The 18,226-nt window shown below is 30.7% G+C and overlaps 1 protein-coding gene across 1 annotated transcript; it reads left to right on the forward strand.

Annotated features, from left to right (window-relative positions):
- The first annotated feature begins 7,913 nt into the window (after positions 1-7,913).
- LOC111280359 (plasma membrane ATPase-like) lies at positions 7,914-13,037 on the forward strand. The gene is made up of 15 exons (XM_022867663.2): positions 7,914-8,127; positions 8,337-8,456; positions 8,547-8,645; positions 8,719-8,856; positions 9,036-9,350; positions 9,486-9,812; positions 9,989-10,108; positions 10,299-10,421; positions 10,506-10,610; positions 10,706-11,015; positions 11,327-11,841; positions 11,926-12,099; positions 12,201-12,383; positions 12,459-12,640; positions 12,732-13,037. The coding sequence occupies exons 1-15, from the start codon at positions 8,074-8,076 to the stop codon at positions 12,826-12,828; spliced, it is 2,862 nt and encodes a 953-aa protein (XP_022723398.1). The 5' UTR covers positions 7,914-8,073; the 3' UTR covers positions 12,829-13,037.
- The last annotated feature ends 5,189 nt before the right edge of the window (positions 13,038-18,226 follow it).

Raw genomic sequence — 18,226 nt, forward strand, 5'->3', positions numbered from 1 at the left:
AGCCCAAATTGAATTGAAGTTTTGGTTCATACAAAATAATCTAAAACAATTAATTTAAAACAAAAAATTAAATGAGTCTAATCAAATTAACATGTTCAAATTGATTCAAATTAATATATCTAAATCAAACTCAAATACGATCAAATTATCTTAAATAAAATTAAGTGTTTAAATCTAATTCACTTAAACTTACAAAATCATTCCTTTTTCAAAACAATAATGATAAAATGATAAAACATTTATCATTTGTGAGTAAATTTGTGATCTCTACACTTGTTAGCTACCTCTCGTTACTCACATGTTAAATGAAACTTGTAATTTTTTTTTAATTTAGCGAAGAAGATTATAAGCACTCTTCAAGGAAAGATATATACACTTAATAGTGTATTGAATTAAAAGAAAAAGTGACGAAATGATTTTTTTTTTTAAAAGAAAACTCAGTTAAAGCCTCTGGGTTTTTATTTTAATTGAATTAAACTTACAATATTGTTATAATGATTTTAAGATCACTAAACGAATAGGGAGAGTTGCCATAAATACTTTTTGTTAGATGTGATTGACTACTTAAAAAATTTATCTTTTTAATAAAATCTTAAAGGTAATTAAAACATATTAAAAGATAATTTTTTGTTTAGAAAAAAATAAAGCCATGTTTAGGATATGGTTATACATGAGAAAAAATTAGAAACCGGTAATGCCTATTTTAAAATAGTACCAATTAATCTTATGTTGCCCTTAATATTAATATAAATGGTCTTAATTTGAATATTTCAAATAATTCACTTAATTTATTTATTTTTGCAAATTCCTTTTTAGGCATTTTATTTAGGAATAAAATAAAAATTTTTAGTTTTGAAAAATTTTCTTAAGTTATCCAATATCTAGGCAAAATTTCAAAAAAATTTTCTCCACTTTGGGACTCTCATAATAAACCTTAAAATTTGGCATATATTCTTTTATAAAGAATAATTATTGAGAAACCCTATATTATCTAGATAGGGTTCGAAAACCATTTTATTATCCTTTTATTCCTAAAAATCATTTTTAAAATTTTTATTTTACCAATTCACATTTATTACCAACAATCATAAATCATAATGCTTGTAATGCCATATATACGAAATAAATGATACAAACAACAATCACACGATGTGAATAATCAATTATATTCCATGTTTTTCAAATATTTTATTTTTATATTTCTTATCATTATTTCTAATATAAAAATTTGGAAATAAAATGAAAATATTTCATATTGAAAATTTTCCTTCATTTCACAATATCTAGGTAGAATTTAGAAAAATGTATCATTTGTTTGAAAAACTTATACTAATTCTTTCAAATAAAAATAATATTTCTTAGAAAAATAATTATTTGAATTCTTTCTAATATCTAAGTAGAGTTTCCAAAGTAATTTTTTTTACTTAGAAATAATATCTTATATTTTTTATTTTCTAGACAACAACAATAATTATTCCATTACAAAAATTATATATATAAAAAATAACATTAACACATGCATTCACATTTTTATTTTGGTCAAGACACTACTTTTTTTGCATTTAAAATAAGTAAATGGAATAAAATTTTTTTAAAATAACAAGCCCAAATTCATAGAAGAATAGTATACCTCATTTGGGTTTCAACCTAAAACTATAAAGCCAAAGCCTAACCTTAGATGTGTTACAAGTCAATTGGGTTGAGGCTTGGTGGATCTAGATTATGGGTTATCGTTCGGATTTAGGTCATGGTGATAGGTTTTCTTCCCTTATTTCTTTTTTTTCCTTCCTCTTATTTTGTAAACTCACTATTTTAAGCTTTTTAAAATGTTTTTTTTTTTTACTCTCTCATTTCTTTCCTTTAAAAAAAAAATCAAAGTGTTCATTTAAGGTGACTTTTAGTCACTACATATGACACTAGCCTTGATGCTGGCTGTTGACGTCTAATGCTTTTTAGGTTTCAAAATTTCCCTCGGGCTTCTTTTTGTTATGCTTGTCTCTATTTTCTAGCTAGTTTCTCCTAAAAAACCTTAGATTTCTCCACACCTAATCTAGAGGTCCAAAACTATAAGCCATCGAAAAACATTATCCCATTGTCCAATTTGGCCAAGATCAAAATATATTCTTCTCCTCTCTTTGGTCTTTTATTTCATTATTTGAATCTTTAAAAACCTGTCACCACCATCAACCATTGTGAATCACCCTAAGCTGTTTACCCCTTTTCCTACTTTGCAGTAAATCGACATCTACCAGCTTCCATTATTTATTCTTTCCTCACAAATTCAAGCCAAATTCTCTTTAAAAAAATACGCTTACACATTAAACGGCCCTTATACCCGAAACACCATAATTATCTTTTTTTTTTTACTGTGTTATTTTTTTTCTTTTGGTTTTTTGGGGTATTTGAGGTTGTTATAATGATGCTAGTTGAAATTTTTGATTATTTAAGCTTTTTTATGCTTGGTGTTAATTATGGATTGCCTAAATTTGTTGATGATAATTGTTGATTGTGGTGGTAGGGAGTGACAATGAATGGTTGGTAGAGAAGATAGTGGTAAGGGTGGGAAATAGGTGGTTTGGCTTAGAAGTAAGGTAGTCAAAGTTTTTTATAACTTTTTTATTTTTTTGGCTTAAGATATTGCTGGATTGTTTTAGCTCATTCTAGGTAATGTTAGTTATTGATGGGGGTGGTGGTTTAATGCCAAATTAGAGGTAATGATAGGGATTGAGGTCATGATATGTGTTAGTAATAATGGTTTTGAAAGTGTGGAAGTGACTGATAATGGTAAGGATAAGGATAATGGCACTGGTGGTTTAAGGTGCTACTCGAGCTTTGGATTTAGTTTGTATGGTGGTTTGATGGTGTGGAAGGTCTCAGTGATTGGAGGTTGTGTAAGATATGGTGGAGTGTTAGAGTTGCTATGATGGTGGCTATATTGGTGGTTCGACTATGGCCTTTGATCGATTTCTTCATGATTTTTACTTAGCTTTAAAATGAAATTGAGATTCATAAGAAAATCTGATAACAAGTGGTGATAGAAAAGAAGAGGAAGATGAAAGGTATAGGGTTACTGAGCAAGAGTAGGGTGATTGGAAAAGGATTGGTAGTAAAAGGTAGTAGGAGGGCTTGTAGTGTGTAAGGTGGCGACTGATGCGTTATTGTCTTTCCTTTTTTTTTTCCTTTTTCATGTATTATTTATTTAATTTATCAAAATTTTGATATATTTGAAATTAGATCTTTAAATTGAATTTGGGCTCACAATTGGGCTTTGGGAGTTTAAGCCCAAATGACTAAATCTTGAATTAACTCAAATTAAATTAAAGTTTTGGTTCATGCAAAATGATCCAAAACAATTAATCTAAAACAAAAATCAAACGAAAATAATCAAATTAACATGTTTAAATTGGTTCAAATTAATATATCTAAATAAAAATAAAAATAAAAATTGAATACAATCAAATTATCTCAAATAAAATTAAGTGTCTAGATCTAATTCCCATAATCTTACAAAATCATTCTTTTTTAAAAACAATAATGACAAAATGATAAAAAATTTATCATTTGCATGTAAATTTGTGATCTCAACACTTGCTAGCTACTTTTCATTACTCACGTATTAAATGAAACTTGTAATTTTTTTCTTTAATTTAGTGAAGAAGATTATAAGCACTCTTCAAAGAAAAATATATATACTTAATAGTGTATTGAATTAAAAGAAAAAATGATGGAAGCATTTTTGTTTTCAAAAGAAAACTCAGTTAAAACCTCTGAGTTTTTATTTTAATTGAATTAAACTTACAAAGTTTAATCAGAGAGTTTAATCTTTTACATAGAGCAAGTACTCTCAAAATGAATTGATACTATACATCAACTAGGAAAACTCAAGTTATTTATCTAATTAATTAACTTATAAAGCTAAACACCTTTAAAAAATTATAAAATAAATTGATATTATCATCCTAACTAATGATAAATCATAAATAAAAACTAATTATCTTCAATAAATGATAAACAAATTTCAATAACCAATAAATCTATAACAACGCCACTCCTCAGGACAACATTCTCTCTCAAAAGGTTGGAATTCAAGTATTCAAAAAATCATCAACAAATATAGGAATTTTATACTGTTCACTTATAATATATATAAAAAAATTATTGTCGAATTTAGTAATTTTATCGTAGAAAATATTGTTCAGTAAAATTTTTTAAGTGTGCATGTAAGAGCTTTTCTTCAATTTTTTTTTTTATTTTTTAATATTTAAGGATGTTTATTGAGACCCTACTATGCCATTTGAATATTTTCTGCAGTAAACGTCTCGTGAATTCATCCTTAGCATTATCCCATCCTATTTAAGGCCCCCATCCATATAACTAGTCGTATTCGTAGAAACATCCTTGTAAGTTGAATTAAATAAAAACAAACTTAAAAGTTCTCAAGTCGTTTTTCACAAGTTACTTTCTAGAATGCTTATAAGATTGGACACTCAAAATGCCACCTTTTTTTTTTGTCCTCTAGAGGAATATTTTTGTCCAACAATTAAAATGGTGGCAACCAGCAAGCTAGTCAAATCATCACGTACTTGAAATTTTGAAATATTGATTCTTGTTGAGGATGGCCTTAATGTGCATAGTTCCATGCTTTCCTTGTGAAACACTTTTTAATTACTTCACAAGTGGCTAACTTAATATCATAATATGTATCTAGTACCAAATAATATCAAAACTTTTTATTTGTAATTAAGTTTACAAGGAATATCGATATCATGTTATTTGTTTATTTGTATATATAACAATGATCAAATTCTAATTATAAAAAAAGTGTAACATTCACATGATAATTTTTTTTCGTTTTTAATAAATTAAAAAATTTCAATCCTAGTTGAAAATATGACAATTCTATCCCAATTTTACACCTCCCTCTCTTCTTTTATCCCCAAAATACCTATTAGTAATCAAATCATGTTTTCATTTGCTTTATTATTATACTAGTCTTTTACTCCTGCAAATGCACAGAATTTTTATATTTATAATAATATTTAATTAATTCAATAAAAATTTATATAAGATTTTGGTAAATTCAAAATTTAAATTCAAAATTTTGTTTTTATCACTAAATATTCGTATTTTTTTATTTTTATTTTTAATTAAATTTATATTTTTAATGTTAAAATCTTTGATTTGATTTTTAATTTCATAAATTAAAAGTATAAAATTCCAAAATAAAACATATTTTATCAACAAAATTTTCAAGTAACCTTTTGACGTCTATCTTTATTTAGAAAAGTATATTAGTAAATATTTAAGACATTGAAATTTTTAATTAAATTCATTTCATAAATTTGATTTCTTAAATGGTAATAAAGAGAATTTTGTTATATAAAAAAAGGTTTACATAAAACCTAAATGTAGTAAGTATTTATAGATCCCAAGAAATTATAAGAAAAACTGATAATTGAAATAAGGTATAATTGAAATTTAATAATGAAGTCGATCAAAAAAATGGAAAATTTTGAAATTGAAGACAAAAATATGATTAAGAAAGTTGAATCAAAAAAAGTTTGTTAGATTCAAAATCATTTCTCAATCCCTTAAAACATTTATTTTCTCCTTTCATATATGTACCAATGATAAGAAAATTTCATTCATTAAAAAAAAAAAAGAATGATAAAAAAACTCCAATTTAAAATTTTTATTATCATAAAGTTTAGAGTAACAACAATAGAATTGATATATATTAATAAAAAATTACATAAAAATCAACAAATGAAAATCTTTTTAAAAATAAATCACGTACCTTAAGAAAACAAAAAATGCTTCTTTTTTTCTAAAAGAGATCCATTGTTTATTCTTATTGATTGTATAAATCATTGTAAAAAGAAAGTAAGAATAGGGAAATGTAAGGGAGGAAATAAAGTTTTAAAAAATATATATAAATGAAAAAAATACTTTTAGATGAAAAATTTGAAGAAATCCGGAATGGATGGAGTAAAGAAAAGAGCTTTGGATTGAATAAAATAGCAAAAATTTATTATTTTTTTAATTCTACATCAAATATTTTAAAATATAAATAATTGAATAAATTTTTATCCATTTATTTAAATGGATGTTTTTATCTGCTTATTTAACTAGGGATTTCAAAAGTATATTAAGATGAGTATTTTTAAATCTTTAAACCAAAATTTTTAAATAGTAATTTATGCATGCTGTTATCAATTTAAATAAATTTGAATATTTTAAATAGATTTAAATAATATTAAATAACGTAAATAATCATTTATCCTTTTATCCATTTTTAAATTAATATTTAAATATTTGTTATTATTTAATGATTTAGTTTAAAAGTTTTTTACATTTAATTATTTTAATAAGATATATTATAATTATTTATTATTATCCTATATGTCACCCAAAGAAACTATTATAATTATTTATTATTATTCTATGTATCATTCAGAGCAACTATCCATGTAAATGTTCACACAAATAAACCTTATTAAGTTTATAAGTATATTGTAATATAATATTATATATGATATGTTTTGGACTATTTTGTTTTCGGTTCATGTTTCACTTGCTTTGTTATTCTATTTGGGCCATTTTGTTTATGGTTCTTTTCTTTGAAACCCAAGTTCAATTTTAGATTCGATTACGAGCCCACATTCAATGATTGGACAAGTTCAAACAATTTTCTTTACGAAATTTAACCTTTATACAATTTAATCAATTATAGAAAAGAAACTAAAATACATTGTTATTGATTTGTATTAAAGAATTATTATTTTATGCACTGTCCTTGGAGTTTTTAAATTCAACAAATGGGATCAATTAGCTTTCACATATCCACTTAATAATTAATTAATTTTTAAAAAAATTATACCTAATGGGGCACGTGAAATTTTTTAACCATAAAATTGAAAATTTTCACCATCTAATATATAAGATAATTTTCTTTGTGTTGAATTGTTTTACTATTTCCATGGAGCAATTGGTATTCAATTGTTGATTAAAATAATTTTCTTTCCTTCTCTTTTTTTTCCGTTTTACCAAACGGAATAATATAATGAATTAGAATAATAATAATATCCAAATTTGTTGATCAATATTAAAACCGCTTGAACTTGAAAATCACTCAAATTTAAAATAGACTTTGTTAAAGTGGTAAGGGTGAGATAGGATATGGATAAAGATTCTAGGTTCAAGGGGAAAATATTCCGTTTGAGCTTGAAAAGCACTCAGAGTTATCTACTTTCCACTCAATCATCTCTAACTAATTAAAATAGCTTCATAGAAGGATGAGATAAGATATGAACAAAGATTCTAGATTCGAGGAGAAGAATCTCTATTCAATTGTGATGGTACTTTTTTATTTTCTTGAAACATAAGAATTTTGAGCTATATAATGATGTATAATCCTTCGGGATCAAATAAAATTCCCTAAAATTAATTGTTGTATTAGCTTTGATAATAATTAAAAAACCCTTTAAAATTTTTTCAATCAATTATGCTTTATATATCTATGGTTTTGCATTCATATAATCAACTACAATTCTACAATTATTCAATTCCATGCATATATTTTACATTTACGAGTCCTATGAATTTCACACACATTAATAGTTTAATTGCACAATTATATATATAAAAGTGGTTAATTATAACAAAATGCCATGTCACATTTTTTAAGACAAATGGTGAAATATTATTGGATGGTGAGGACTACCGTATGTGAGCGTAGAAAAGGGAATGATCTGATCACCGAAAGACTTGGGCAGCGTAGACCAAGAGGATCCCGCTCCTTCGTCCATTTTGGTCGTATGGAATGGAGACCCCGAAAAGAACACTAACCTTAAACCCGTAAACAACAAATTGTATATATATGTACTCAAACTCTCACTTCAGCTCTTCATTTTGATTTGTTAAAGAGGTCTAGTATCACTAATAAACAACAAAATAAAACCCAAAAAATATCAGGAAAGGAAAAAAAAAAAAAAGCGAAAGAGTCGTAGACAATCTTATAAATAAGAAGTCAAAAGAGCAGCATCGTTCCTTTGAGAAGAAGAAGAGACAAAAATGGTGGACAAAGACGACAGCTTGCAGGAAATCAAGAACGAGAATGTCGACCTTGTAAGCGATGCTACACTTGCTTTATTATTTTTTTTTCAGGATTTTCTTTTATTTGTTTAGGTTATAGCTTTTAGGGCACATTGACATAATATTAAATTCATGGGGCATGCACGTAAGAGTATTAACATTTTAATGATTGAGTTTTTGTAGTTAAAGAGTGTTTCTATATTTTTAATTGATAGAATTGATGTTTTTCTGTTTGGTTGTAGGAGCGCATTCCGGTTGAAGAAGTGTTTGAGCAGTTGAAATGCACCAAGGAAGGCCTGACAACCGAGGAAGGACAGAAGAGGCTGCAGATCTTTGGCCCAAACAAACTCGAAGAGAAGAAGGTAAATTTGCTAATTTCAGTCCCCCGTCTTTATCCCATTTTGATTCTCATGAGGGTAGAAACTGATTAGTGTTGAACAAATTTTAAACAGGAAAGCAAGTTCCTGAAGTTCCTGGGTTTTATGTGGAATCCTCTCTCATGGGTCATGGAGATTGCTGCTATTATGGCCATTTGTTTGGCAAACGGAGGAGTATTAATCTTTCTCTCCATTTCTCTTTCTGTAGTTGGATAAACAATCTTTTAACTCAATAAATAAAATGCAGGGCAAACCCCCAGATTGGCAGGATTTTGTTGGAATCGTGTCATTGCTTCTAATCAACTCCACCATTAGCTTCATTGAAGAAAACAATGCAGGCAATGCTGCAGCGGCACTTATGGCCGGTCTTGCTCCCAAAACCAAGGTGCTTAAGAATATCAGTACTTTGGCCAACACAATATAAGAATGCTGCACATATACAAATACACACACACACACACACACACACACATATATGTATATAAAATATAGTGAAAGATTAAATAACCAACCAAATATATGATGGTTGAGCTGATGTTTCCTTGCATGTTTGGATGATTCAAGGTCCTAAGAGATGGAAAGTGGTGCGAGCAAGAAGCTGCAATTTTGGTACCTGGGGACATTATCAGCATCAAGTTGGGAGATGTCATCCCAGCTGATGCACGTCTCCTTGAAGGTGATCCACTCAAGATTGATCAGTCTGCCTTAACTGGTGAGTCTTTACCGGTAACCAAGAACTCAGGTGATGAGGTATTCTCTGGTTCTACCGTCAAGCAAGGTGAGATTGAGGCTGTTGTTATCGCCACTGGTGTGCACACATTCTTTGGTAAAGCTGCTCACCTGGTTGATAGCACCAATAACGTAGGGCACTTCCAGAAGGTAATGTCACAAGCTACGTTTATAAAACTATTTGCTGGTAAAGAAAGAAATATTAAAGCTATATTACATCATTTCAAAAATTATAGCTGTTCTTCATTTGTATTTGATGTGCACTAATCATAATTGTGTGATCAGGTGCTGACTGCAATTGGAAACTTCTGCATATGCTCAATTGCAATAGGCATGATTATTGAGATTGTGGTGATGTATCCAATCCAGCATCGACAGTATAGGGATGGAATTGACAATCTCTTGGTGCTTCTCATTGGAGGGATTCCTATTGCCATGCCAACAGTTTTGTCCGTGACAATGGCCATTGGATCTCACCGACTTTCTCAACAAGGAGCTATTACCAAGAGAATGACAGCTATTGAGGAAATGGCTGGAATGGATGTACTCTGCAGTGACAAGACTGGGACGCTTACTCTCAACAAACTTACTGTCGACACGAGCATGGTCGAGGTTGGTCTTTAAATTGATGTAAAAAATAAATAGAACAAGGTTATTTTTATGATTTAGGATTTGAAAGCAGTCATTAACCAATAACCATAACATACCTTGAAATATACGAATCAATCAAAGAACTCATGTATTTGTCTGGAAACCATAAATCATTGACCATGAAAGTGAAATTTTAGGTGTTCATAAAGGATGTTGACAAGGAAATGCTTCTTTTACTTGCGGCTAGGGCCTCAAGGGTTGAGAATCAAGATGCTATTGATGCCTGCATTGTGGGAATGCTAGGTGATCCCAGCGAGGTAAATTATTCTTAGCTTATATATGTCAATCCATTTTCATTTATATCTTTTGAATCCATTCTGTTTAGGAGCTAGGAAACCTTTCTCATCATGGAAATTTCTTGCCTCATAGAGCATGTTATTTGTTTGATCAATGATGTTTTATACGAATGATATGCATCAAACGTTACATTGTATAATTGGTTTACAGGCCAGAGCAGGTATCACGGAGGTGCATTTCTTCCCCTTTAACCCAGTTGACAAGCGTACAGCCATGACATACGTTGACTCTGATGGCACTTGGCATCGAGTCAGCAAAGGTGCACCAGAGCAGGTAAAATATTAGAAGGAGCTTATGCCATGTTTTTCTTTTCTTTGCTGTTTTGTGCTTGTTATATTTACCTGACATCTCTATCAGATTATTACCCTCTGCAACCTCCGAGAAGATGTGAAGAAGAAAGCTCATGATATCATTGATAAGTTTGCTGATCGTGGACTTCGTTCTCTTGGTGTGGCAAGACAAGTGAGTTTGGATGCAATTTTCTTCATAACTATGTTTCACTGAAGATGCAAATGAGAAGAAAAGCTTATTGTGGAATGAACCTTTTGATTTTGTAGACAATTCCAGAGAAAACTAAGGAGAGCTCCGGAGGTCCATGGCAATTTGTGGGTATTTTGCCTCTATTCGATCCTCCAAGACATGATAGTGCGGAGACAATTCGTCGTGCACTCCATCTTGGTGTCAATGTTAAGATGATAACAGGTGATCAGCTAGCAATTGGTAAGGAAACTGGTAGGAGGCTCGGCATGGGAACCAACATGTATCCATCATCTGCTCTCCTTGGCCAAAATAAAGATGATACAATTGACACAATCGGTGTTGATGAGCTTATTGAGAAGGCTGATGGCTTTGCAGGAGTTTTCCCAGGTAATCGAGTTGATAGATCATTTGTTTCTGAAATTACATTTTTTTTCTTGCGCATGGATGTGCATGAATCTTAAGTTTGTTGTTTACCCCTAATAAAATTATTAAATAGCTCCTTCTATGTATTCTCCCAAGAAACAATTTAATGACATGTCCCATCATGATTTATTTAGATTATAGGTAACATGGTAAGAGTAACCATATAATTATTTTTCAAAATGGGATATCATTTAGTGCTAAAGTGATTGTTATTTCGCAGCTAGTATGCTATAAAAACTGTTATTATTTTGTTCTAACTAATGGCTATCATTCAGAGCACAAATATGAGATTGTGAAGAGGCTACAACAAAGGAAGCATATTTGTGGCATGACCGGAGATGGTGTGAATGATGCACCAGCTCTTAAGAAGGCAGACATTGGAATTGCAGTTGCTGATGCAACTGATGCTGCTCGAGGTGCATCAGATATAGTATTAACAGAACCAGGACTAAGTGTGATTGTGAGTGCTGTTCTGACAAGCAGAGCAATTTTTCAGAGAATGAAAAACTACACCATCTATGCTGTCTCTATTACCATCCGTATCGTGCTGGGTTTTATGCTCCTTGCCCTTATTTGGAAGTTTGATTTCTCGCCTTTCATGGTTTTGATCATTGCCATACTCAATGATGGAACAATTATGACCATTTCCAAGGACAGGGTTAAGCCATCTCCAATGCCTGACTCATGGAAGCTCAAGGAGATTTTTGCCACCGGCATTGTCCTTGGTGCCTATCTTGCTTGCATGACCGTTGTTTTCTTCTGGGCTGCTAACGAGTCCGACTTCTTTTCAGTAAGAAAAAACTATTTATATTCTCCTTGAAACCATAATAGGAACCACAAAGCATTATTAATTAAAGGTTGATAACCATTGCAGGATATGTTTGGGGTAAAATCCATTAGGAACAATAAAGAGGAACTTACAGCTGCTGTCTACCTCCAAGTGAGTATTGTGAGTCAGGCGCTTATCTTTGTTACTCGTTCCAGGAGCTGGTCTTATGTTGAACGCCCAGGTCTCCTGCTAGTGACTGCGTTCATTCTAGCACAACTTGTGAGTTCTATAAAATTTCAGTTCTGGCTGCTTGATATCATTGCAGAATTTAATATGCAAGAGCAACATACTAATAAATATAAGTTGCTGAACTTTTGAAGTTGGCTACTGTACTTGCTGTTTACGCAAACTGGGAGTTCGCAAGAGTAAAAGGCATTGGATGGGGTTGGGCTGGTGTTATTTGGATCTACACTGTAGTTTTCTACATCCCACTTGATATTATCAAGTTCTTTATCCGGTATTCTTTAAGCGGCAGGGCCTGGGATAATCTTCTTCAGAATAAGGTATGACAAAATCATTTTCTTGATGAAAACTGAAACTGAGTTTTCCATTTTATTGACTTTCTCTTTCATATATAGACTGCTTTCACAACCAAGAAGGATTATGGAAGGGAAGAGAGGGAGGCACAATGGGCAACAGCTCAACGCACCCTTCACGGATTACAGGTTCCCGGGACAGAAGAGATCTTAAATGACAAGAGCAGCTACAGAGAGTTGTCAGAGATCGCTGAACAAGCCAAGAAGCGTGCTGAAGTTGCAAGGTGACGATCACTAGTGACTATGGTTTTTGTTTTAATAGTTATATTCTTGAAACAGCCATTAACATTTATTTCTGCATCTTATATTTAACAGGTTGAGGGAGCTTCATACACTCAAGGGGCATGTTGAATCAGTTGTGAAGCTCAAAGGACTTGACATTGAGACTATCCAACAACACTACACTGTATGAGAAAGATAGGACAACTTTAGCATGGGAAATTAGGAAATATCCAAAACTTTTTCTTTATTGGTTTGTTCTGTAATAGCAGAAAGCCGAGGCTTTTCCTAGCAATTAAGTTATGTATAGGTTCAAACAATTGGAGTTTCACATGGCAGCAGCGGCAGCTAGTTCTTGTCAGCATCAATCAAATAAAGAAAAATTTAGATAGTGTTTGGTTCAAGAAAACATAGATTTTATTTTTTATTTGTTGGGAAAATCAACACACACACAGAGCACTTACGAACAAAATAGCAAGCTCAAATCAAACACAAATATATTTGGTTCGGCCCAACTCAAAATGACCTACTCTAAACCTAATCTACTATCAAATAAATCTTTACAATTATGAGACTTTTAAATGAAAAAAGTCTCCTAAAACTCCTTACTCAAAACTTAACCCAAAACCCAATTACACCATTTTAATAGCCTACTCACCTAGCTATTCTCTTGGTGTCTAACTATCTGAGACTCTTAAACCAAAACCAAAACATCTTATTTATAAGGGAAAAAACCCCTTATACCTTTACTAAACTCCTGATATAAGATACAAGACAAACTCGAAACCCACTAACTTTCGATGTGGGATTATGAGATTTAAGACAAATCCCAAAAAATCCTCCCTTGCCTTGAATCTCCAGACACTTTAATAGCATCTACTGGCACGTTTGCCTTTCTTCTTTTTTTTCATCACAGGGATCCCAGCAATTGAGCCTCCATCAAGCATGTATAAGTGATTTTTTACTCTATTCCCTTGTAGAATCACACTACCATTCTTGTACACTTTCAACCAATCATTACAACCATAATATGTGTACCCCCGAGAAGCTAACTCACCCAAAGCAATTAAATTGTAGCTACAACTCGGTACATACCTTACATGACGAAGCGTCCTAATAACACCATTATGAGATCTAAGGCAAACACTCTTAATGCCTTGAATCTATATTTTTTCTTTATTAGCAACCACAATATCCCCATACTTCTCATTTTCATCCAACTTCACAAAGCAACTCTTATAATTGCAAACATGAACTGTAGCAGCAAAATCTAAAACCCAACTTTTATCACCTTTTAAAGTCTGAGTCTCATCCACATAAGTCGTCAAAACAACATCATCATCAGACACAATAGCAGCAGTATCATTCTTTTTTTCATCTGATTTCTTCTCATCATTCGCCCTTTTGGAAGCAACCATATCCCTTCTCAGCTTCTATAGTGCACTTAGATATGTTCTCTTTCACCACAATAATAACATTCTATATCACTGTAATCTCTGTCTCTTGACTTGGATCTCTCTCTTGATCCATCAATTCTCTTTGAAGTCCTCCCTAGATCAAAATCCTTTACAACTAGTGTACTTCCTCCAAATGATGAGTTCTAAGCTCCCATAAACTTTTTGTTCTCATGCAACAAGGCAGTCATATCATCAACTTCAAAGTAGACCTATCCACCAACAAAGTCTGAACTAAAGGCCTATAAGACTTGGACAAAGATGATAGCAAAATTAAAGCCTTCTCTTCATCTTTTAACTCATTAACAGAAATTGCCAACAATCGAGAAATCAATCTATCAAACTCATTCAAGTGATTATGAAGACTCATACCTTCTTCCATCTTTAGAGAATACAGATCCATCTTCAAACATAATCTGTTTGTTAATGACTTCGAAGCATAAATACCCTTAAGCTTATCCCACAAATTCTTCGAAGTACTTTTAGTTAACACATTGTACTTTACTTCTTGAGCTAGCACCAATCTAATAGTACTAACAGCTTTCTTCTGAATTCTATTCCAATTAGCATCAAACATTCCCTCAGGCTTACTACTCTCTAATGCCTGATTCAACCCTTGTTGTACTAATAAATCTTGAATCGTACTTTACCATAACATGAAATTACTCTTTCCATCAAATAACATAATCTAAAACTTAGGCATAGGCATACGAGACATACTTTCTTCAAACATTTTGAAATATTGCTTCACAATCTCTTGGGCTCACGATTTGTAAACTTCGAACCTCGCTCTAATACAATTTGTTAGGGATCACCACACATACAACACTTACGAACAAAATAGCAAGCTCAAATCAAACACAAATATATTTGGTTTTGCCTAACTCAAAATGGCTTATTCCAAACCTAATCCACTATCAAATAAATCTTCACAATTGTGAGACTTTTAAAATGAGAAAAGTCTCATAAAACTCCTTACTCAAAACTTAACCCAAAACCCAATTACACCATTTTAATAGCCTATTCACCTAGCTATTCTCTTGGTGTTTAACTATCTGAGACTCCTAAACCAAAACCAAAACATCTTATTTATAAGAAAAAAAATCCCTTATACATTTACTAAACTCTTAATGTGGGATACAAAACAAACTTGAAACTCATTAACTTTCGATGTGAGATTATGAGATTCAAGGCAAATTCCAACATTATTTTCATTAAAAAAAAATAGAAAATGTAGTAGAAAACATGTTTGGTTCAAAAAATAAAAAAAAAACTTTTGGAAAATAAAAATAAAAATGGGCCAAAGCTAGAAAAAAAAAGATGTTTTGAGCATTTTCAAAGAAAACATGAAAAACAATTGAAAAAATAAAAAAAACATGGGTTTTGCAAACATCATTTTAAGTGTTCAATGCAAACTCACTAAACACCCAAGATCGAATCATAACAGACGTAAAAGCTCATTGCAAATGTTTTAGTGGTAAACTTGTTCCAATATCCCTTTAAACAAAAGTTCAAGAAGCATGAACTCTCCATCCACCTCGTTTCTACCTTCAAGAATATAGGCATTTGTAAGCCTTGAAGGTTTCACCAAAATAGAACTTCATAAAGTGCTCGTACCTCAGCTTGACTCCTTGATAGAATATCAATTCTTGGAAGTTTGTAACCTTAAACAATCATGTCATCAAGTTGAAGATGTGCTTACAGAAGGTATGAAGAAACTCTAGGAAACTATGTCCGCGATTGTAGTAGCAAGTCAATTGGGCGAAGGTAGCTTTGTTCCTCATGTGGCTACTGCAATGGAAAAAAGAAGCTCTAGTCAGCTTTTTGAACCAAGCGTACAACCTTCAATGGGAAACACTACATAAGATGTCTGGTAAAATTTGAATGTTTTTCTTGGTGCTAATTGGTTTAACTTTTTATGCTTTATTTAATTTTTTATTTTAATTATTTAGTTATTATTTTCATTTTTTTTAAATATGAAAACCAAGCTTATTTTTTTATAATTTTTATTTTTAAAAATAATTTTTCATTTTTATGTACCTTTTTTAAAATTCAAAAATTACAAAATAAAAATTGTTTTCAAAAAATAAAAATAAAAATAAATACAAAAAATATTTTCCATAACCAAACACAAATTCTTCCATTTCTTCCAAATGTTAGAAGGAGTGTTTATTAATTCCAAATAGTTTTTGCTCCTTCTGAGTTTTTAATTTTTTGTTGTCACTTATGAGCACTCTTCAAATTAGCTAATTATTGCTTATCAGTACATCTATTTTTACTTTTTGGCCTAGAAAAAAAGAAATTTAATTGGAGGCATGACACCATTTACAAAAGAATAATCAAGCTCTATCCTCTTTAAGATTCTTTCTCTCGGCTATACTCTCAAGCACTACATCAACAACCAACTACCACAAGCTCTAAACAACAATGGATTTTGCTTTTTCTTGTCCCCCCCTTTTTTTTTCTCTTTTCTCATTTCCCTTTTTCTCTACTTAATTATACTATCTATTTCCAAATATATATACGTGAGATCCGAGTCTTTCCCCCATATTTCTATATATTTTAGTGTTTTCCATTATCATTGTTTGATATTTTTCATGATAATTTGTTTTTTTTAGATGATATTTTTTAGATTATCAAAGTTTGTGGCCAATTTTTAGCAGTTCTAAAAAGATTTGGGTTAAGATATCTCTCATTTGGCTTGAAAAATAAAGGGTTCGAGTAGTGTTTATCGGGTTAAAAATGGATACGGGTATTACTTTGTCTAATTTCAAATAGATTTGGGTTTCCCATTTTTTAATGAGATTTGGAAGAGGCAGGTGTCATGTCTTTTTCCATCCCCAACCAATATTACATTGGTTAAAAGGACAAAACAATGCAATGGGTAAAAGAACGCCTCTACCAGTGATGAGTACATGATTTTTTATCTTCTACTATAATATATATATAATTATATATAAAAATTTAAAATGATATATTATTGTATTATTACAATTGTGTGCAACAAGTTCAAATATTTTGAAAAGAGACATAATTTTGTCATTTCTAATATTATTAAATAAATCCTTCTCAATATATATAACTAAATAATCATTCAAAAAAGAATAAAAATTTTATTCCATAAATCACTTTTTATCAACTTCATTGTTGAAAATATTCGGTTTAAGTTGTTGTAGCTATAAAAGAATTAATGCCAACTTGAAAAGCAAGTACACCATTAGATAAATAATATTCACAAGCAAATATTTCATCATGATGCACATCCATAATATAATTATCAAGGTGATTTCTTAGTGTTATGAGCTCAACAAAAGAAAACTCATATGGATAAAATTCAATTATCTTTAGCAACTGGTTCACATTTGCAACTTGTTCATATCAAATGCATTAAAAGAATTATTTGGACTTAAGTAAGCAACATAAAGAAGTAAATCAGTATTTGCTTCATTAAAATGACTATTAAGCTCCAAAAATTGCTAACCAGTGAAGATTAAAACGACTTTTAAGCTTCTTAAAGTTGCATAATTATGACAACATATAATAAATTAACTTGGTAATGATAATAATAATGATGGCACTTGTTGACTTAAAGCTCTTCAACATGATCCTCGAACATATGCATCTTTCATGTTTGGAACTTGAATGTTGTATTTGTTACAGAAATAAGATATATTATTAAGAAGATTCTACCACCCACCATCTCTTGTTTTTTACAATCTTTGCTTGGCAACACTAACAAGTTTTATAGCATTTACAATTTCTTGATCTTTCTTTTGTAAATCCAAATTCAACTTATTTGCTAGGCTCAAGATGTTTACCATCAAATGTACACAAAAAACAAAGTTGAATGACTCTAAGAACTTTAAGAGATAATGTGCTTCTACTCTTTGATCTTGATATGCGCCATCATTTTTAAATTCTTTAAATTCATCAATAATTGAGGAGAATAGACAAATCACATTCAAGAGTGAGCCATAATGAGATCCCCATCGAGTATCGCTAGCTTTTTTAATTCCCATTTCTTGGTTCAATTCTCTTCCACTTTAAAGCTCATCATTAATTAATGTTTTTGTAACTTTTTGTGCATGTTTTTTTTTTCTAAGCTTGTCCCGACACTTACAAGAAACCCCAATCATA

The sequence above is a fragment of the Durio zibethinus genome, chromosome 28, assembly GCF_047325235.1.
Source record: "Durio zibethinus cultivar Kanyao isolate XHJ-2024 chromosome 28, ASM4732523v1, whole genome shotgun sequence".
NCBI lineage: Eukaryota > Viridiplantae > Streptophyta > Magnoliopsida > Malvales > Malvaceae > Durio > Durio zibethinus.